The sequence below is a fragment of the Scardinius erythrophthalmus genome (genome assembly GCF_964197995.2).
Source record: "Scardinius erythrophthalmus genome assembly, chromosome: 23".
NCBI classification, from domain to species: Eukaryota; Metazoa; Chordata; class Actinopteri; order Cypriniformes; family Leuciscidae; genus Scardinius; species Scardinius erythrophthalmus.
The window spans coordinates 15101434-15123897 of record NC_138243.1 but is presented as its reverse complement, the minus strand read 5'-3'; the positions used below and the strand labels follow the sequence as shown (position 1 = coordinate 15123897).

Here is a 22464-nt window from a genome sequence, read left to right as displayed (position 1 = left end):
TCTTGGGCACCAAAACAGATTATCATATTAGAATAGAAATCATATTAGAAGGATTTCTGAAGGATCGTGTGACGCTGAAGACTGGAGTAATGATGCTGAAAATTCAGATTTGCATTACAGTGATAAATTATAATTTAAATTATATTACAACAGAAAACAGTTTCTGGTTTCAGTTTATTTCGCACACAAATATTTCACAGTATTACTGTTTTTACTGTATTTTTGGTCAAATGAATCCAGCTTGAGATTAAGAGACTACTTTCAAAAATATTAAAAAACCTCAATGTTTCCAAACTTTTGACCAGTACTGTATATATGGCCTATACACACACAGGGGATGGACAATGAAACTGAAACACTGGCCAATATAGTGTTCAAGGTTTCATGCCTATGTGCGCAGCCTGGTGTCCAATCTTCACCAATTTCAAATTCCAGCAGTATGAGCAGAGTGTGAAAGTTGAATTAGCAAAGCAATAACACAGCTGTACATAAAATATTCCAATCCACACAACATAATGGGAGACATATCAGAGTTCAAAAGGGGACAAATTGTTGGTGCAAATCTCGCTGGCTCATCTGTGGCCAGGACAGCAAGTCTGTATCAAGAGAGCTATGGTATACAGGGTAATGTTGGCACACAACCACGAACCACATCCAACAGGAGTAACTGCCGATACAAGGGGAAGCTGTCTGAAAGGGAGTCCAGGTACTAACCCGGATTGTATCCAAAAAAACATAAAACCACAGCTGCCCAACTCACTGTAGTGTTAAATGCGCACCTCAACTCTCCTGTTTCCACCAAAACTGTTTTTCAGGACCTCAACAGGGGTCAATATTCATGGTCGGGCTGATAGCCAAACCTTTGGTCACTCGTGCCAATGCCAAATGGTGCCTACAGTGCAAATCTTGGGCTGTGGACAATGTGAAACATGTATTGCTCTCTGATGAGTCCACATTCACTTTTTTATCCAGATCCATGTGAGTTACGGTGTGGAGAAAGTGAGAAACCCCAAAGAGTCTTAACACCCGGACTGTTGCGTCCCCAGAGTGAAGCACAGGGGTGGATCAGTGATGGTTTGGGCAGCAATATCAGGACATTCCCTACTGTGCTTGATGGCCGCGTCACTGCCAAGGACTACCGAACCATTCTGCAGATCATTTGCACTTAATGGCTCAAACAGTGTACCCTGAAGGGGGTGCCGTGTATCAGCATGATAATGCAGCAATACACACAGCAAGACTTGTGACAGAATAGTTTGATGAACATGAAAGTGAATTTGAACATCTCCCATGGCCTGCACAGACAACAGATCTAAATATTTTTGAGCCACTTTTTATTTTGGAGGAGCAAGTCAGAAAACGTTTTCCTCCACCAGCATCACATAGTGACCTGGCCACACAAAAGTAAGAGTATAATATAATATATTCAATATTGATTTCATTCTTTTATATGAACACACTATGAAAAGATAACCTTAAAACAAAATCCCAAAACCTGTATTGAGATCAAATTGACTCTCCATTTTCTGGATTACACCTGTTTGGGATTCTTGGCAGCTAACTACTCACTAAAAGTAACATCTGCTTATTTACATATTCAAAGAAAGCTAATTACGAAAGCAAGAGCCATTCTCGCCACAAAATGCCATCAAGCAACGTGCGTTCACATGTCATTTCATTGGCAGCATTTTTAGATTCTATTCTTGGAATTCAATAGAAGCTTAACTTCCAGCTAATTGACTTAATTGCTTATCTTCGTACCTCAAAATTAGTATGATCTCAGACCAGAAGTCCTTTCTGCGCATTTGTGCGAGTACAATTCAAGGATGTCATTTTTAGTTACTGAGTCACAGCGTCATAGTCATCAGCATATGAGACATGACAAAAACACCTGTGAATGTGAAGTGAGGCAGAAGAGTATCCATGAGTCAGACTCTAAAAACAAAGCATACAGCAGCTACAACACCAACAATCTTTTTTAACAACTCGTGTTGAATTATTAAAGGGGACCTAATATTTTTACAAGATGTAATATAAGTCTCAGTTGTCCACAATGTGTCTGTTAAGTTTCAGCTCAAAATACCCCACGTATAATTTATTATACCATGTTGTAAACGCCCAGTTTTGAGTGCAAACAAAAACATGCTGTTTTCATGCATGTATCTTTAAATGCAAATGAGCTGCTGCTCCCCGCCCCGCTTTCCAGAAGAGGGCGGAGCCTTTACAGCTCGTGCCTTGGATACTCGGCCAAAAACTAAACCATCTGTTTGGTTTTGATTATCATCTCTATCACAGTCATGCTCACGTGACATTGCAGTTCTTCATCATCATGAAAGTGTATTATCTGCATACAAGCCATATCAGTCTAACTTCTGATGTATGGTTTCGTCTTATTGCGATTAAACTGTCAAATACACGGGTTCTGTCAAAAACACACAAAGTTTACATAAACACAGTCGGTTATGTCTGCTAACGTAAACAGCAAATAAAGAAATTGCATGTGTATATTAGATCTATGTATTGGTGAAAGCAGCGTAATATACAGTACCTACTGCTGTATATGCAGTTAACATGAATCAAACAACAAAAGTAAAACAGAAAATCACTCACTGCTCTTGAATGAATTTCTTACTGGAATACTTCTGTTAAATATTTTGGTGAGTAAATAAACATGGCGGACTGTGTACAGCTCACTCAGGGCGGAGTCAATGCTAATAGGGTAGAGCAGTCGTGGGCGGGGCCTAAGCATATGTGACATCACAAAAGCTAGAATCTGCAAACAGCTTATTCTGAGACACTGCTTATGATTTATGAGGGTTAGAAAAAAGAGGAGTGGTTGGGTTTTTACCATTATAGGGTGGTTGCGCACACACATTTATGTTCAAACACCATGTAAAAGTGAATTTTGCATAATAGGTCCCCTTTAAATTACATTTGCAATAAGGTTGTAATTGTTTTACCAAAGCAGCTCTGAAGAAAAAACATGTAGTGAGTTTAAGTTCAGTTACACCAGAAAAAACTGGTGTATAGGATTTATTTTGTAATAATTTCACTTATAAATTGCTAGCAAATTTCACAAATAAATACAAAGAAACTGCATGTGACAAATTATGAAATTTGCATAAGACTGAAATTGTATTTTCTTGTAAAATGTACTCCAATAATCTTTATTTACTATGGAATTTTTTAAAAAGTGTAATAAGGTGGTCAAGTACAGATTTTCAACACCGTCAAAAATTAAGGTTCCATCATGCCATAGACGGACCTTCAACCGTTCTTAAAGGAACCATTTTTTCTTAGTGCGAAGACCATTTTAACAATCAGAAGAACCTTTTTTTCCATATGAAGAACTTTGTGGAATGAAAATGGATCTTCATGTAACAACCAATGCCAATAAAGAACCTTTATTTTTAAGAGTGTTTCATGTTTCTTTAGGTAAAACATTTGCTTTCTTACCATAAATGCAATTTAGCAATATAAAAGATCAAAGAGCCATTGTGTACAGGGTATCAACCAAACCACCTGTCCCATCCTTTAGATGCACGTCCAACAGAGAGGGGCTCTAAAGGTGGAGAGTGCGAGTGGGTAACTGCCCACTCCTGAGCATCATCAGAACAGGACTTACAGATGAATGGGCCACCAACCTCAGGCAAGAGTGTAATCAGAAGAAAATACAGGCAAGGGGGACAGATTTGAGGGCATCACCACGTAAACACCTACACATGCACGCACTTATGCACGAACGCACAGAAACGCACACGCGCTCACGCCCCAGTGTACCGCAGCATCTCCACTGCAGTGTGTCAGAACGGCTGATAATCCTAACACGTAAGCAGCTGGCAGGACGAGAGCGACACGGGAAGTTGGTTATTACTGTTATCATCATAACTATTATCATTATCAGCCCGAGCAGCAGCAGGTCCCCTTCATCTGGGAGCGGTGCGTCATACGGCTGGGTCGAAACCATGAAGTGCCAGGAAGCGACCTGCGCTGAATGTAAAACACAAAGACTGGGGGAAAATGGGTTGATTCCCTCTATTCTTTCGATTTCTCTGCCTCTCCCTTTTTCAGTCTCCCACACCCCCTCCTCCTCGCCGTTCTTGCCCTTCTTCTCAATTTTATGTTTTTATTGCACTAGCACAGATCCATTTCTCTGCTTTTTAAGGATTTGTGCTGTCTCCTACTTCGTTAGGGACACTGTGCCATAATGAAGCACCTACATGTCCTGTCATACAGCGATTTTCTTCGCTTGCGCCCCCTCTCCATGTGTATCACGGGGGCCACGCCACTGTATGCTGGTGGGCTGAATGAACCACCGGCTGTCTTGTCTCTCTCAAACACCTTTTCTTTCTCCGGTCCTCCCCCTCTGAACGACATTCGAACCCCCGCAAGAGTTTATTCGCGTTCTTCGGAGACTAGCATCTTATCTCTGATTGGCACGTAACGGAGGGAGAAAGGAATCGTCATATTTGTTTTGTTTTTTACATCTCCCACTCCGACAACCCACAGCCTATCGCTGCAAACACCACACACAATGCCCGTCATCACGCTTTAGGACGCCAAAACAGAGAGGGTGACTTACTGCTGCCATCAAGTGGCCTCCTGGGGAAACTAACCTGTTGCTCATAACGCTTCACAATGGACCTGAAGTGTATGGAGGCCCAATTCTGCAGAAAAAAAAAAAAAAAAGATAAATAAATAAATAACATAATAATAGGAAAATAAATGAATGAATTTTTTTTTTTACTTTTTTTACCTTTATTTTTTTTTTACTTTCTATTATTTTTTTAGATTTATTTATGCTTTTATTCTCACATGTATTTATTTCAACATTTTTCATTTATTTTTATAATTATTCTTAAATTTATTTGTACTCTTCTGTGTACAACATGGAAATGAGGGAGGCATAATAGTGCTGCGTTTTCCATATCCCTAGAAAATCATTAGAATGTTCAAAACAGCATCTGGATTAATTAAAATTTAAAATCTATTTCCTGTCTGATTCATCTAGAGTTCATTTAGATACGGTGGGCTATATTAAACTAATTTTTATAAAATACACGATGACTTCACTTTCTGACGCAATTACCTTTAGCATGTATAATCATTTTTGTTTATAGCAATAGAGACTGCACTTACCGGTTTCAGGCATCCCAGAGCTGTTGATCGCTTTCTCAATAGGAAAGTAAAACGTTGACAATAACCTGGTCTCACAAGGTTTCAAGTAAACACACTCTCCAGCAGGCTGTCTGTAAACAACATTAATGATTATGGATGTCAAGTACATAATTGACTGAGGAGGTGGACGCAGGAGGTTTATCTTTCCCAGTAGGGTTAATCAGGTTAAGTACAATGTTGGCATATGTGCTTGACGCTAATCCTGCCTAATCTGAGGACATTATCTTGATACATATCTGAAAGGTGGAAAGATTAATGCTTCAGAAACAAAAATGCAAACCAGAGATGTGACAAGAATATGTTATCTGGATTAAAAAGGACTTCATGTTCCTGGCTCACGTGCCTGTGGGAAAGGACTCCTCATCCTCTTGGGGATTTTTTTTATACTTCATCGGATATGACTGATCAACAAGCCCTTGAACAAAACCTCTGAGACTAATTAAAATTTCATGGCGTCTTCTAAAATAAACATACATGTCAGAAATGAATATGTGTACTGTAATGCAACCACATGTTTCTATCTCTCTTTCTCTATGCATCATTCTCATTCACTTAAATCCTAAAGAACGACCTGATTTGGGGATTTATTGAATGATATATATATATATATATATGGACATGTGATTGTGGTGGCTGAATGGTTCAGGATGTGGGCTGCATGCTTACACAAGGGTGGCAGGATCATTCTGTAGCGATGACAAGGCTTGAGCACAATGGCACAATGTTAATAAGTTATAGTTACAGTACTAATAACACACAGCCGATCCTTGTCAACAGCCATAAGGCCCACAAAACAGCTTACTCTGGGCAAAAACTGCACACTTAGACAAGAATAGATGCCTAATCAACATGTATAGCACTGCAGCCAATCACAGTTTGCTTTTACATGACAGTAAGGGACAAGTTAATCGCAAATAGATTTTACTACAAAAAAGAATGGCAATTAATGTTATTCCAAAAACAAATCCAAAAACAACCAAAGAAGAAGATCTGCATAAACCAGAAGGAGCGGATATAAGTTGTTTATGCAAGCTTAAGCTAACGTGATCACCAAACATTCAAAAGCAAATATAACGGATGACGTCTTTGACAAAAATGGGATTTTCTAAGCCTTTTGTATGAAATGTTGTTGGTTGTTTTGAGTTTTTTTTATTTTTAAAGCAGAGGCTCTGTTTTGATATATTGACTGTTTACATATTCATACAACAAAATATTCTGAGGGACATAAAAGTTTTGTGAAAATGATCAAAAATGCTGGCTCTGACTAGCAACTTAAATATTTAACATTGGTCGGGAATGAGCTGATAATAGTGTGCCAAACCGCATATAGAAAACATATAGACAATAAATATTCCTGGAAGTTTGGTGAAGTCAGCCAATCAGATTAGAGCTTGCTATATTGAGAAAGTGCTAACCAGTTTTGTGAGCAATAGCATCAGATGAGTGGATGGTCAGTTAGTGCAGTGTTTCTCAAACCCATCGCCATTGCCTGAGGCTACTCAACTTTGGCCCTCAAGGGTATGTTTACTCAACAACGATGTACTAAAAACAGAAAAGTTTATCCTTTACGTTTTTCGCTTATAGGTGAAAACATTTTCAAAACGATCGCTGTTCACATGGATCCGCGAAAACTATTAAAAACGCTGTATAATGGAGTGACGTCACGCGGGACGTCCCTATAATGCTGTCAGGTCAGTAGTTGGCGATGTCACTTTGTAAAGAAACACTACACTCCAATAGACTGAACATGTAACACGCATGCGCATGACGCCACTGTTTTCACAAATTCGCATATTTTACGTTTAAATGGAGACAATAACAGTATAGTTTTCAAAAACTTACACTTTAAAACCTGTTTTCAAAAGTTTGCATTTTCAGGCCCCCAAAATGCCATTGATGTGTAAATGAATTTCGGTTTTTAGTTGAAAACGGTGTCGTGTAAACTCTGCAGAAAAGTGGGCCTCAAGGGTCAGAGTTGAGAACCGCTGGGCTACGGTAAAACAAAAATTGATGAAATGGAAGTAGAAAAGGTTATTTTCTTCCATATTGTGCCGTACATCAGAGTGAATTGAATATTGCAAAAGAAAAAAAAGGGGACAGTTGTTGATTAGATGGGGGCAGATCTGAATGTGATATTTTAGTGGATTGTGAGTGGGGCTGTGTTTAATTGTACTAAATGTTTGGAGAAGTTCAGAAATTTGTCACCAGAGAGAAGTCTGTCGTTTCACTACATGGAAGATTGAGAAAATACTTTGTTAGACAGAACTGATAAACAAAAAGTGTGCGAAAAATGCACATCTAAAAAATGCACATCTAAATCATTTAAACAAATATCTAATAAACATCTAATTTCACAAACCTTGCAGATTTAATCGAATCGTGATATCTTGTGAAGTGTGCATTTGTAGCCTGCATTAACGTGTTACTTTGAGTGACGGTCGGTCCGTGCGAATTATAAAATATAAAATATTAATTTTAAAATATGCTGTGCTATATCCAGTTGCCCACTGTGTCATATTCATATTGTTTTCACTGTTTGTAAAATTAGCGTTAGGCTACCTTGTCTTTATTTTTAAAAAATATGATTACCAGTCCGCACAGAATTACCAGATTACTGAGTGCCCTGTTACTGTGTTTACTTCCTTTTTATTCACATATTCATATATAGTTTTCTACACAGGTTTTAAAGCTAATATCTAAAATGAACGGCCTTGGAGCCTCTACTGCATCAGTATAGACTGGTATTATACGTTTCCAATCTCATTTGACTATTTTGAACCAGCTATTTGAGATTAATCATTCATGAACCATATTATAATTGTGGGGCAAATAGTTAAATGTTCCCTAGTATAAACATGTCAATGATCAGCAGAAATGAAGCTTATCTTAATCTGTGAGGCCTGTGTCCATCCTGCTCTGTAGACATTGAGACCAGAGAAGCTCTGATAAAATGCCACCATCGGATCAGTGAGCCTGATAAATGTCAGTAAACTCCAAGTTTACTCGAGTCAAAGACATAACTTTGGATAAAAGAACAGGATGATATTTAGAGGCAGAAAACAGACGAACTCTGTACTTGACAGAAAAGATAACCCTCAAAGTATACGTATACGTGATTGATGTTGTATCTACAACTTTTGCTTACCAATAAATTATAGCCAGTAAAGTTTTAGACTATTAACATCAATATTAGCAAGTAGTAAATGTAGAGATGTTTATAGGGTTTTTTGCTAGATGTTTAGAACTGAGTCGTTTTCATAAAGGTCTTGTATAATATAGGCCAGGCCTATTATACTCCAACACAACAACAAAAATTGAATAAACGCCTCCGGTAAATTCTGCATAATTATAATCATGCAATTTAAACTTAATTGAATATAATTAACTTGAACATAATCTTTATGGTGATTTTGCAATGTAATCATCCATTGCTCCACTCAGTGCTAATATCCAATTCAGTAATAGTAGTCATCAGTTATGGAGTTTTTATATAAAGTGAAGAACTGAGTATTGTGAATGCTAAAGTACACTGATAAAACATTTACAGTTACTGATCCGATATAAGCCCCACTCGTAACAGGGCCCAACAACAGCCACCACATCAAAAGCCAATCTGATCAGTTACTCTGTCCTGTCAACCATGAGTGTTTCAGAATTGTCCCTATATTTTGATATTCTTTTTTTGATAATGTTATGAATATGGAAATAATTTTCACCTCCAGTACAGCATCCATGACAAACTTTGAGAGCTGCTTCATTGTTGAAACGATAGAAGACAGGTTTTGTTTCTTACATTGGATATTTGGTAAATAACCTCATCCAGCATTCTTTTTTGTTTTCTGTCCTAAAGTATCCTGTTGCCATTTCGAAGTGAGAAATCAAATGATTCGGTGCGTGAGTGAACAGTCTGAATCGCTACATTTTCCCAAACCCGTTTAACCGTTACATCAAAAGAGTGTTTAATTCACAAAATAGGCCTATTATCAGGGGAAATGATTCTGTCAGTATTGAATGGTCAGTATGGTAATCTGTCCACCATCAGACAAGGATTTATCAGTTAATATTTTACAGGGTCACAGTATTTCACAGGGCCAAGTGACACTCCTGATGCAACATTTTGCGGTTGCACTTTATTTTACAGTACGTGTACTTATATGTAGGCCTACTTATAGTGTACTTACCCAAGAAGGTACTGGGTAATAACTACATAGGTTAAGTTTAGGTTTAGGAGTAGGTTCAGGGTTAGTACCTAATTATTACCCCGTTATTGTAATCACTATAATAAGTAGGCCTACATAGTATACTATGTACATGGAGAACAGGACTGTAAAATGAAGTGCTACCCATTTTACTACGTTTGTATACAGTAAATTCACAGAGAGTGTCTTATTGTACAAATAGGCTATTCACTAACAAAAAAGTACAATGGCACTAACATTTTAAATACCATGTAAATATCATATCTGATACCATCAGAGCACCAGAAAACCAGACTAGCCTGGCTAAAAACACTTTAACTTGATGTAAACAAACAAACTTAACGTCAACCAACGAGTAGCCTACTTCAGGTAACCGCTCTTAGTTTCAAAGATGTTTATCTACTGTATCATCGAATTTTTAGATATAGTAGTTGTTTTAAAAGTGACAGAGTGAAAGTGAAAGTGTGCCTTTATTTTGAATTCATTGCACGCGCTTTATATCATCCGCCCCGCTTTTACAGTCAGTCAGATCATTAGGCTACTGAAAGAAACGAGGGAAATGTGTTGGGAACGTTGTTGGCATCGTGAAACTGTTAAAGAATTGGCAGTGGCGTATACAGTGTGAGTGTGTGTCTCGTTACTGATAAGAACCGACAGTTATAAAGTGAGCATGCCGGAAGATTTTCCTTTCAGCCAATGCAGCCTTCCCACAGCAAACAACAGAGGAGAAATCCACAATGATTGGAGGCAGCTGACTCAAAGACATGACCGAAGTTCACATTAGTGACACATTATTCAACTGTTGTGGTGACCAAGCATTTCTTTTCAAAAGGCCTTCAAAATGGGGGATTATGCTCGCTAAATCTCCGCAGTAAACAGCTTTGTGTGTGTAGTGTGTGTGAGTGATTACCGGCGGTGAGTTTTCCGATCCAGAACAGGTAATTGCTTCTGACTTATATGAGACCTGCAGGTTTGCTGATAAATGTACTGCGCATGCGCACATTTGTCAAGATAAAAATCATTGTTTATTTATATAAATTACGAAATATTATATAACATTGGAGGGTAAAATACTTTTGGATTTTTCACTCCGAAACTTTATTTATTTTTGTCTGTTTGTTTCTGTGTCGGTTTTCGTGTAGCCTGGAGAATGGAGCGGAGGAGCAGAGCTCGTGTAGCGGTGATAGGGGCAGGGCCGGCAGGGCTTTGCGCCGCTCGACACATCCTGTCTAGGCCCGAGACCTTTGATCCACCCGTGGTTTATGAAATGACTGATCATTTTGGTGGGACCTGGTTCTATGAGGAACAAGTTGGCCCACATGACAATGTGTATCCCATCCACAGCAGTATGTATCGGGACCTCAGGTAGAGAGCAATAAATTGTGCATAATCCTGCTGAGAATAAAGGCATTTTAAACCTTGTGGTTTTCATCACTTTTGGGCTGGTTTATACTAGTCTAGATTGTCTGATCTCCCAGACTGACAAGCTGAACCCTATTAAAGTTGCCATGAAATGGAAGTTGCAATAGTTTTCCAACTCCCCCTCTTTGGATGTAATGGGTGGAGCTTGACTTAAATTAGGTTTAGGGATAGGGTTATGTGTAGAGTTAAGGTGTGGCTGGACTGTCAAGCTCCACCCATTTTCTCTATTGAGCCGCCTTTTCTTCCCTGTTGTGATGTATTCCAAGTGAAACAATTTCTCAAACAAGAAAAAATGTAGGGCGGGACTTGATTTTGCCCATCAGTAATTGATTGGATCGTTGGATTGCAGTTGTTTACTCTTGCTGTTTTTTTTTTTTTTTTTTTTTTTTTTTTTATTAAAGATTATGAGGGCACATGATTTAAAAATATATAAATAACAAGGATGTGCATGGATGAATCATTTATAATAAATATTTCATAAAAAAAAACAAGAATTGTCCATTTTGATTTCATGGTGACTTTAAGCAAATATCCTACCAAAATAATGTTCTCCTCTATTAATAAGCGCACACCAACAAAACAAAGTCAGCAATAGACAGACCTGACCAAGCTGGCAGAACAGACAACAGCAAACCAGTCTAGGTTTAAGATGTGTCTTTTTATTTTGAGCAGGGAATTTATTTGTTTTTCATTTGTGTCCAATTTTTGTATAAATTTAGTACTATAAAATCCCATATCTGTTTTAAAGAACCAATTTGCCTAAGGAGGTTATGATGTTCCCTGGATTTCCCTTTGATGACCACCTGCCTTCTTTTTTGCACCATACGTCGGTTCAGCGGTATTTGGAAAAATACTGTGAGAGACATGACATCACTCGTCATATCAAGGTATGTGATTGTCTTCAATATAAATTCTATGTCTGTAATGAAACTTAATAAGTCTCCTGCTGACTTTTTCTTTTAATGCAAGAAATGTGGGTTGACAATACATTTTTAGATTTATTAAAGCCTAAACCAGGAGACAGACCATCCAGAGTGTTGTTATAAACCAGTCCATCACCATTCCTATGACTGTTTATTTTGCAGACCTAAACGTAATGTCTCTAGATATTTGAGTATTGAGTATTGAATATAAATTCTGTCAGTATTTACTCACCCTCATGTTGTTACAACCCCTTAAGACTTTCGTTCATCTTCGCAACACAAATTAAGATATTTTTGATGAGATCTGAGAGCTGGATCACTCCTCCATAAGCTTCTATGGGATCGAGTCCATAAGTGATAGTCCAAGGGACTACAGTGGCTCAACCATAAGTTTATCAAGCGACGAGAATACTTTTTGGATTTTGATCCAGCTCTCAGATTTCATCAAAAATATCTTAATTTGTGTTCCGAAGATGAACGAAAGTCTTACGGGGTTGGAACAACATGAGGGTGAGTAATTACTGACAGAATTTTAATTTTTGGGTGAACTAACTCATGTTTCTTCACACAGTGTGGCATTTAACAGACAATATGGATAAATCATCAGGTGACAAAGGCATGTGTCCATGTATTCTAAGTCTGAGAAAGCAATGCCATTAAAAATGTCTGGTATTACATCTCTTTTCATAGTTGCAGGGACATGATCATAGTCCTCCTACATAAAACTCTATATAAACTGTATTAGTTGAGTATCAACAGCTATTAGGGTAAAATTGTTCATCAACTAGTGGCCAGAAAGTTGAGATCATACTGATTGCCTATTGATCAGGGTTGTAGGGGCCGCTGACCTCTGCTTGTCAGACAAAGACATCAGCTTCGCCACAAAAATCGAAAGACCCGTCAAGTGTGTTTAGAAGCCACAGTAGAAACGTTCTCAGGATTAGTATTTTTCTTACCAACAGAAGCAAGAATATTGCTTATGACAGACTGCTTTGTCCCTCACAGTTCAACACCGCGGTGGAAAAGGTGAAGCCCGTCTCCATGGAGACGGAGACGGGGGGAGCAGTGACGTGGGAGGTAATTTCGCACCGCACATGTGGAGACCGGAACACGCAGACGTTCGACTCAGTGTTCGTCTGCAACGGGTGAGGAATGCCATCTTAAAGAGTCCTTTTATCTCCCAGACATGCTCAAATGGACACAATTGCATCTAATCTCCAATTGCAGCTTCGCAGCGATGTTCTAAATGCATAGCATTATTCAAATAGTGGCATGTTCATTTACCCTATAATATTCCCAGAGGCTTTTATCTCGCTGAATTCTCTCAGAGGTGATGTGAATGGGTATTATGTTATGCATTCATGTGGCATTTGTGTGAGGGAATTCAGAAGACCACAGGAGCCCTTAGCATCTCAGCGCTGACTCATATTTCCTTCCTCTTTCTGCAGGCATTACTCCGACCCCCACCTGCCCTACATTCCTGGAATAGAGCATTTTGAAGGTACAACAAATGATCACTGATCACTACAAATGCATAACCCTAAAAGCCCCAACTATTAGTCTCATTACACCCCTGCATCTCCACTTTTTTTCTCTCTGTCTCTCATCTTCTTACATTTATCTTTGCCTTCTTCCGCTGCTGTTTTGCAGGGAAAGTCTTACACAGTCACTCGTACCGCTATCCAGAGCCCTTCGCCAACAAGTCCGTTGTGGTCTTGGGGGCCAGAGCATCTGGCGTGGACATTTCCATTGAGTTAGCCCAAGTTAATGCTCGGGTTTGTGGCTTAACTTCTTCTTCTTTTTTGTTTTTACAATATTACATAACCATTTTAAGTGGCTTTTTTTGGTTGTGAATTAGAGGGTTGTTCTCCCAAAAATGAAAATCTGTCATTATCCCGCCGAAGTATTCTTTTTTCATCCGTGAAACACAAAAGATGTCAGTTTGTGCAGCTCTGAATGATGACAAATGCTGTGCTCCAAAAAATGACCAATAGCAAGTCCATTCAAATCCATTAAAGCAGTGTTATTTAGTATGATTTATATGCTGAATATTTTTATTTTTTTATATTTCCTGGTTTCAATTTAATTTTAGTTAATGGTTTAGTTTTTTTTTTTGTCATTTTTATTAGTTTCTTTTATATATATATATGTGTCTATATAATTTTTTGTTATTTTTATTTAAATCTTAATTATTTTAGTACTTCAAGTTTAAATAAATGAAAATGAAAAATGTTGCCTTGGCAACTAGCTGAAATAAAAGTTTTCTTTTTTATATTATATTTTATTTTAGTTAAGATTTCAAGCAACAATTTTTTTATGGTTTTAGTTTTAGTTAATAATAATTCTGATTCAAAGTCTTTTGAAGTCATAAAAGTATACAGAGCAGTATTTAAAGGGTTAGTTCACCCAAAAATGAAAATTCTGTCATCATTTACTCACCCTCAAGTTGTTCCAAACCTCTGCTGAACACAAAAGATATCAAAAAATGTATGGGCCCCATTGACAAATATGCTATGGAAGTCAATGGGGCTCATTAGCTCTTTTGTGTTCAGCAGAAGAAAGATTTTTTTTCTGATAATCTGTTACGCTCGGATGTATGTCACAATAAAGAAAAGATCTGTCACAACATCTGTTTCATCGCTACTTTAAACCTTCCCGCTGTGCATTTTTATTGCATCAAAAAGATCAGCATGACTTTTTCTCCTTTGAGTTTCACAAAAGAAAGAAAGACTTATGGGTTTGGATCAACTTGAGGGTAAATACATTTTAATAAAAACGATTTTACAATTGCCATATCCCTTTAAATCAAATTTTGTTTTGGATTTGTCCATCCTATCCATATCAGTAGTTCAAATGTATAATCTTAAACACTTGGAACTGGTCTTAGTATCTGTAAGGAGTGAAAAGAGAAGCTGGCCTCTGCTAAAAATTTTGCTAAAAATTTTCTCTCTTTCTCATTTTAGGTGATTCTAAGTCATAGCACACCAACTATCTCCTTACCTCTGCCTCTGGGTATCCAGCAGGCTACCTCTGTTGTTGGGGTCTTGGAGAATGGATCTTTACAGTTCCAGGACGGATCAGTGACCCGGGCTGATATTCTTCTGTTCTGTACAGGATACAACTTTAACTTCCCTTTCCTTTGTCCATCAGAGCTAGGCCTGGACCTACAGGCACTTTTTGTGACTCCGCTCTACAAGTACTTGCTGCCCCCTGGCTTCCCGTCGATGTTTTTTATTGGCATGTGCAAAATTATTTGCCCTTTCATACATTTTGACTGTCAGGTGAGCAGAGAGAAAAATCTGGATGGTTTGATTACAGTTTGAATAGTGAATGTGATTCATTCTCACTGTAACATTATCGTTTTTATCCATAGGTTCAGTTTGCTCTTGCCGTTCTGGATGGCTCGGTAAAGCTGCCCACCCAGGCAGAGATGGAGAAGGAGGTGCAGAGAGAGATGCAAAAAAAACTAGACGCAGGTGTGCAGGTGAAACACTTGCTCCATTTGGACAAGGATCAGTGGGATTATTATCTGGATCTGGCCAGGGTGGCCCGGTTCACACCACCTCAGCCAGTGTTTCAGAGTCTATATGAAGAGGTGGGCAGACAGAGGAAGAAAGACCCACAGAAATACAGACAGATTAACTATAGGCTCATTGATGCCACACAGTGGGAGCTTTTGGAAGCTTCGCCAGAAAAGACTGATTGAGTTTAGCTAAAGTTTGAGGAAAATGAATTGAATTACACAGTTTTCCTGTCATATCTGAGATGCTTTGTTTTTGTAGGAAAAGAAAGTCTGTAGAAATACTGAAGGAAGAAAATTATCTTGATGATTCTTAATAATTATCCAAAAAAAAGTTAATTTTATCTAATTAACTAATCTGGCCAATCACATGGCAGCAACTCAATGCATTTAGGCATGTAGGTCAAGATGATCTGCTGAAGATGAGCATCAGAGTGGAAAAGAAATGTGATTTTAAGTTAAGACATGCTGGTTTAAGTACTTCAGAAACTGCTGATCTACTGGGATTTTCACGCACAATCTCTAGGGTTTACAGAGAACGGCCTGAAAAAGAGAAAATATCCAGTGAGTGGCAGTTCCGTGGGCGAAAATGCCTTGTTGACGCCAGACTCAGAGGAGAATGGCCAAACTGATTCGAGGTGATAAAGTAACTCAAAAACCACTCATTACAGCCGAGGGCTGCAGAAGGGCATCCCCTAGTCTGATGAGTCTCAGTTCCTGCAGATGGTAGGGTCAGAATTTGGTGTAAACAGCATGAAAACATGGATCCATCCTGCCTTGTGGGGCTAGGGGTGGTGTGGAGGATATTTTCTTGCCACACTTTGGCCTACCTGAGTACTGTTGCTGACCATGTCCATCCCTTTATGACCACAGTGTATCATCTTCTGATGGCTACTTCCAGCAAGATAACGAACCATGTCACAAAGCTCAAATCATCTGAAATTGATTTATTGAACATGACAGTGAGTTCACTATACTCAAATGGCCTCCACAGTCAACAGATCTCAATCCAATACAGCACCTTTGGGACAATGGTGGAACGAGAGATTCATGGATGTGCAGTCGACAAATCTGCAGCAACTGCGTGATGCTATCATGTCAATATGGACCAAAATCCAAGAATTACGGCAGTTCTGAAGGCAAAAGGGGGCCCAACCCAGTACTAAAAAGGTGTACCTAATGAAGTGGCCATGATTGAGTGTTTGTATATAATTTACAATGTCTAAATCTATATCCATTTTGTTTTCTTTTATTATTAGCATAACAAATAGAAATCAAATATTAGCACTGACTGAAGTTTAATTGAAACATTTGATTGTAAAAATTTCTTAGTATTTTCTACATATGTTTTTCTGTTGTTTTAAAGACAGCATACAAGCGCAGGAACTACGCAAGTAATACAATAGACACACTTGATAGTTCCTGACTAAAAAAAAAAAATAAAATCATTAAGGTCGATCATTGCCTTCACTAACCCGTATACATGTAGGCTATATGTAGGCCTACATAAATTGGTCACTGACATAACACTCCTTTTTTTATGTCCATGTAACTGTCCAGAGATTGTAAAAAAAAGAAATGGGCCTCAAAAGGCTGATATTGCTAGAAAAAAAATGTTGGCATAAATATTTTTTTCATAATCTCTCTTTTTTATCATTTTTTTAAGTCAGTAAAACCATGTTGTCAATAGTGTAAAATATTTAGGCTACTGATTGATGGTAACACAACTTTACATTTTAGTCACTAAACCTTTTAAAGGTTTTCTTATATTCCTTTTTTTTTTTTTTTTTTACTGTTTGATCCTGCAAAATAAAATGATTTCTGATGTTTTTTTGAATGTTTCAGTTTACTACTTTCACTGCATCTTAACTCATGGCAAATCAACAACCTCGAGCTCCTCCAGAAATGTGTAAATATTTACATAGAGATGCGATGTGAAGTTTATGTTAGGGTTTAAGAGGATATGATTTTCTACATAATTGAAGCATTGCATCACAGATTTCATCAGCAGTGTGAACACGACACAGTCCCGCAGACTTTCCCATCTGCTCGCGGTCTTCATCTCACAACATGTGAAATCGGACACCAACTTTCTCAACCCTTCCCCAAACTTCTTATCTGCACTTCCAGCTGTCATTACAACAGTATACAAAACATTCGCGCAATTCAAACTTTAACAGAAGCAACTGACTCCACAAGTTCAGAAGATCGACATCGATAAAAAGTCGCCGTTAGCTTGCGGTTTAAGAAAACAGGAGAAGAAACACGGACGAAGGGCGGGTGGAAAGCCAAATCCAAAGGGGTGTTTCCTCTCCAGCAGAGGAAACATTGAAGTAGGGAGAAATAATTCACTAAACTGCGCGAAAAGTGTAAATACATTGACGTTTAGGTGACAGTCGCGATGTCGACATCAGTTTTCCGATAAAAGGTGAGTGAATTAATGTCATCAACATCTTTCAGAAAAGAAAACAGGAACTGGAGGGGCTCAGCAGCGATACAACTTTGTCACTTGTAAAATTAAGTATAAAGTGTATGATTGATATATATATAAAAAAACACTTCCCGAAGATTTGTTTTTAAAGATGCACGTATTAGTCATGCGTCACGAAGCAAACAGAAAAGCTGCTTCACTTTAATGTGACTGGGCTGAGTTGTTTTCTTTGAAAATAAGAATTTCCTTTAAAGGTCTGGAATGAAATTAAGTGCCAAAGTGTCTTAATTTTGTCCCTCATGATGTGTAAACAATGACACGAACAATGAAAGGCAGATACCAACGTTTATGTGTTAATACAGGCATTTCTCTTGTAGCCTATGTATGTAACTTTACAAAAATGTGGTAAATGTATTTTTCCCCTTCTGTCTCCTCGAGGAGTCTTTTGGCATGTCCCCAGCCATGTTTCCAAATTCTCCTGTGTTAGGAAATCTGCCCCAGTTTGATTGCTAAATTTCAAATTTGCTATAAAACTGTCAACCCTGTTGCTTTAGGCATACATTTAAAGGCCTAACTTTTATATGCGTAGATAAAATGTATCATAGTTTTCACAAATATTAAGCACCAGCACAACTGTTTTCAACACTGATCATAAAAAATGTTTCTTGAGCAAGAATGATTTCAGAAGGATCATCCTGCTGAAAATTCTTCTTTGCACCACAGGAATAAAATAAATAAAATAGAAAATCATTATGTTTAGTTGTAATAATATTTCACAATATTACTAAATGTGGCCTAGGTCACCATAAAATACTTTCAAAAACAACCCAATAACAAAAATAATCTTACCGACCCAAACTTTTGAACAATATAGCGTACATTACGTTTTAAATCTTGAATTGCCACAACTAACTTTATCACTTAAAGGTTTTCTGATAGGATGTTTGAAAATCTTAGGCTCAAAAACCTACCCATTTTGTGGAGGGATAACAAATAAATGTACAGTACCATTTATCCAGTTTCCAACATTGATAATAAATCAGCATATTAGAATGATTTCTGAAGGAACATGTGACACTGAAGACTGGAGTAATGATGCTTTGCATCACAAAAATAAATTGTATTTTTAAATATATGAAAATAGAAAAGCATTATTTTAAATTGTAATAATATTTGACAATATTACTGTTTTTTCTGTATTTTTTTATTTACTGTACTGTATGTCTATATATTTCAAAATAATTTAGCTTTATGAAAGTTTTGGAAATGATCTTAATTATTTTTATTTAATTATGTTTTTCATTTTGTGGCATTAAATGCATGTGGAAATGGATGTGCTTTTAGCCTGTCTATGCTGGACTAGCATAACTCTCCGACGGATGGAGGAGAATCCAGACAGCGACAGGCATTTTGAGAGGACCACAGATGACCCCTCACCCTCCGGCCAGAGGACCAAACAGAAGAGTGAGGAGACCCCCCTGGGTGATCACGACCTACCCATCATGCAGTGGGAGGATTTAAGTTTACGGATTGCAGAGCTAGAAAGGCAGGAAGAGGAAAGAAGGACAAAGGCAGAGGTAACATTTTATCTGGACTTTATATATATACACTACAACGAATAATTATGATTTATTTTTAATGCTTGCTGCATTTATTTGACCTAAAATACAGTCAAATATTTCTTATTATTATCAATGTTGACCTCCTTGTGTTTTAGAGTCTGGGTTTATCAGAGCGAGACAGAATACTTGGATGCTGGACAGGGTCAAAACACTATTCACTCCACCGGGAGCCATGGGCAGATGAGAACGACTACAGTCCCTGCCGCGTTCCTGTCATAACCTCACGGTATTACGCACGAGCAGGTTCATAATGTTGAGACGCGTTGTTCTGATGTTTTTATTCAAATGTGCACTGTGTTTCCATCGAACAGATTTAATAGTCCTAAAAATCTTCAGCTCTGTTTCATCAACAACAGTGAGAGCGAGGGGGAGGATGACGAAGGAGCTTCTAGCAAAGAGGTGGGAGCAGATAGTCGTGATAGTAGCTTCGCTGAGTTTTTTAAAGTTGTACCTCAGGTCATGATTTATGACGCTGCAAAAAAGCATTAGGTTTTTGTCATCCTCAGAGCTCATGTGAGGCGGAGGTACGTGGGAGTTGCTCTCTGGGGCTAAAACAGGAAGTGAAAACAGCTCTCAGGGCTCTCAGAGACAAGCTATTGGCCGAACAGAAAGAGAAAGAGGTGAGGGGTTTCAAAGGCATAGTTCACCTAAGAGTATGGTCTGTCTGTCTTCCGTGGAACACAAAAGGAGCTTGTAATGGGGACTGAAGCTTTCAAGTTTCAAAATTGATTCAGAAGCACCATAAAAGTATCATTCAAGGCATCTACTTTTGTGTTCCACAGTATAAAGTTAGACAGGATCACATAAGTAGATGATGACGGAAAAGTGGCCTTGTTTCCAGAAGTAATTTTCTCTTTCATGTTCTTCAAAAAAAAAAAACTTCAATAAAGAGTTCCTGTCATGGACCAAACCAACCAGCTCTGGGATGAGTCACATTTCATTTGAATTATATAATATATCAATATTTTATCTGTTATGCTCAACAAGCCTGCATTTATTTGATCAAAATTACAACAAAAACAGTATTATTGTGAAATATTATTACAATGTCGAATGACTGTTTTCTATTTTAATCTATTTTAAAAGTGGTATTTATTGCTAGGGGTGGGTCAAAATATCGATAGGGCGATATATCGTTGTCCTTCTTCGTGCAATAAGATAATCGGTGCGCTGGCGCCAAATATCAGTATTTTAATTAATGACAGGAGCGTTTGAAAGCAGTCATTTATCAGCAGATCCCTAATATATCCTTATAGACATCTGCTTTCAAACGCTCCTCTGTGTATCTGTGTAAGCGCTCGGTGAAGAGCGTCAAAGATATCTATTGACGACATGTTTCTGAAGTGTTGATCATTGTAGCCAATCACAGACATGTATGTTGAGCGCGTGAACACAGTGACCAATCAGAGGTGTTTAAGAATCCGCTCAAAAGTGCTCAAAATGCTAGTATCGTCACGTTTTAAAATTTTTAAAACACCCAAGTCGGTACCTTTGACAACATTATTCCCAGATTTATTTTAAGGAAGCTGGGAAACACTGAGATTTTCCCAGGTTTAAATAAAAGAGGTTGGCAAATTTTGAAATGTACCAGATTTATATAAAACAAATCGATAAGCAGTTAAATGTGTCAGTTTACACAGAAAGAAAAGTTTAAGCTTTTAAAAAGTATAAGCTTAAAATGTTAAAAAGAGTTTTACTTCTGCAATGTTGCTGTGGTACTTGTGCCTTTAAGGCAGAGGAGTGTAAGATGTCTGTGTTATTTGAACTTAATCCAGTGGGGTTTTTTTTTTTCTTTTTGTGCGACTGTCTTTGTGGTCATTCATTTTTCTCGTATTTCTTTTGTTCATATTTTTGTTTTTAATTTCAGGAAGAAGTCACCCACAGTAACGTGAACATAAGGAGAAAGATTCTTAGCCTTAGTGATCTGCAGACATGCTCTTTACTGCAGCTGAATGCGCTCAGGGCCTCACTGAATGAAGACATTCAAGGTATCTTTTTCCTCAAGGGTACAGTTTGCAAGAACAACATTTTAAATAAAAAATGCCACTCACAAATGTGTTATAATTTCCATGCTTCTTTAAACACTTATCCACTCATACACTAATTTGATTTGTGCTTTTAGATTTGAGCTCAGAACTGGTGAAACATCTTGTAGTACGAGACCACCTTCGGAATAAGCAAGATGCTTTGCTCCTGGACGTACAGGATATGACGACATTGTGAATGATTTTCATAACTGCAGTTCAACGTTGGCACTTTCTGAAAGCAGTAATTTACTGTTACTCATCCTGTGGACTAACAAGGCCAGAATATCCTGTTTGTTCTTGAAGAAATGTAGCCCTCAAAGAAACTTTTGCTAAAATGTGAGTCACATTGATTATAGTCACAAGTTTTATTGTGGAAAAAGTGCCTTAATAACAAACCCTAATGGCTCTGATTCATGTCTCATCACTTATGGTTTAGTTTTGCTTCTGTAAATAGAGAATATAACAAGCTGCTGTCAAAGCCATATGTGATCAATAACTGTGATGTATTAATCATCCGTTACAATAAGCATTCCATTGAAATACAGTATTAGTAATCGTCATAAGAATAAAAGTGGTGTGAATTATGAATGTGCCTTACAACTTTCCTGTGTATCGAACTTATACATGAGAATGAATATCCCAGTGCTAAATATTCACAATAATTTAATAAATCATTTATTTTGTATTTTATACAGAGTTGTCAGCCTTTTTTGTGGATTTGGAAATGCAAGTAGTGGAATCTTGACAATTATGCTATTCATACTCTGCAAAAAATTAAGTGATGCTTAAAGGGATAGTTCACTTTGAAATAAAATTTTGGTATGTGTTAGCTTACCTCAAGGGCATCCAAGATGTAGGTGTCTTTTTTTCCGCAGTAGTTTCAATTTTGATATTTTTAGGCCAAACCATTCTTGTCTGTCAGTCATACAATGCAGGTATACGGTCACTCTCAAAGAGCATGCACAGAGTCCAAATTAAAACAATTCCCCATCGTCCAAATTAAACAATTCCCCATCGTAAGTACACATTGATGGCCTAAGACACGAAACGAGCGGTTTGTGTGAGAAAACGAACAGTATTTATATCGTTGTTGTTACCTCTTGAACACAGCCGAGTCCAAATGATCTGAGGGCGCGGGCGGG

At 37.8% G+C, this 22464-nt stretch overlaps 2 protein-coding genes across 3 annotated transcripts; both read left to right on the top strand.

The window, feature by feature from the left end:
- The first annotated feature begins 9841 nt into the window (after window positions 1-9841).
- On the top strand, window positions 9842-17072 carry LOC308683624 (uncharacterized protein). Of its 2 annotated transcripts, XM_081354159.1 has the most exons (9): window positions 9901-10315; window positions 10520-10742; window positions 11548-11686; window positions 12728-12867; window positions 13171-13223; window positions 13373-13497; window positions 14686-15003; window positions 15096-15317; window positions 16116-17072. In XM_081354159.1, exons 2-9 carry the CDS (start codon window positions 10528-10530, stop codon window positions 16128-16130), a joined length of 1227 nt encoding a protein of 408 aa, XP_081210285.1. In that variant the 5' UTR covers window positions 9901-10315; window positions 10520-10527; the 3' UTR covers window positions 16131-17072. The 2 variants fall into 2 exon arrangements, with proteins under 2 accessions (XP_081210284.1, XP_081210285.1); XM_081354158.1 differs by lacking the exon at window positions 16116-17072 and having other exon boundaries at window positions 9842-10315; window positions 15096-15555.
- A 151-nt stretch (window positions 17073-17223) lies between these two features.
- Window positions 17224-22012, top strand: LOC308684015 (schwannomin-interacting protein 1). The gene is made up of 7 exons (XM_081354996.1): window positions 17224-17670; window positions 19018-19250; window positions 19391-19521; window positions 19607-19694; window positions 19802-19915; window positions 21163-21283; window positions 21418-22012. The coding sequence occupies exons 2-7, from the start codon at window positions 19053-19055 to the stop codon at window positions 21516-21518; spliced, it is 753 nt and encodes a 250-aa protein (XP_081211122.1). The 5' UTR covers window positions 17224-17670; window positions 19018-19052; the 3' UTR covers window positions 21519-22012.
- Window positions 22013-22464: the final 452 nt, after the last annotated feature.

Excerpts from the sequence above, each read along its gene's own strand:
- LOC308683624 (XM_081354158.1), top strand. The coding sequence starts at position 10,528 with ATGGAGCGGAGGAGCAGAGCTCGTGTAGCGGTGATAGGGGCAGGGCCG. Across the intron at positions 12,868-13,170 it reads TCAGTGTTCGTCTGCAACGG|GCATTACTCCGACCCCCACC; the intron begins GTGAGGAATGCC and ends CTCTTTCTGCAG. Across the intron at positions 15,004-15,095 it reads TCATACATTTTGACTGTCAG|GTTCAGTTTGCTCTTGCCGT; the intron begins GTGAGCAGAGAG and ends TTTTATCCATAG.
- LOC308684015 (XM_081354996.1), top strand. The coding sequence starts at position 19,053 with ATGGAGGAGAATCCAGACAGCGACAGGCATTTTGAGAGGACCACAGAT. Across the intron at positions 19,251-19,390 it reads AAAGAAGGACAAAGGCAGAG|AGTCTGGGTTTATCAGAGCG; the intron begins GTAACATTTTAT and ends CTTGTGTTTTAG. Across the intron at positions 21,284-21,417 it reads ACTGAATGAAGACATTCAAG|ATTTGAGCTCAGAACTGGTG; the intron begins GTATCTTTTTCC and ends TTGTGCTTTTAG.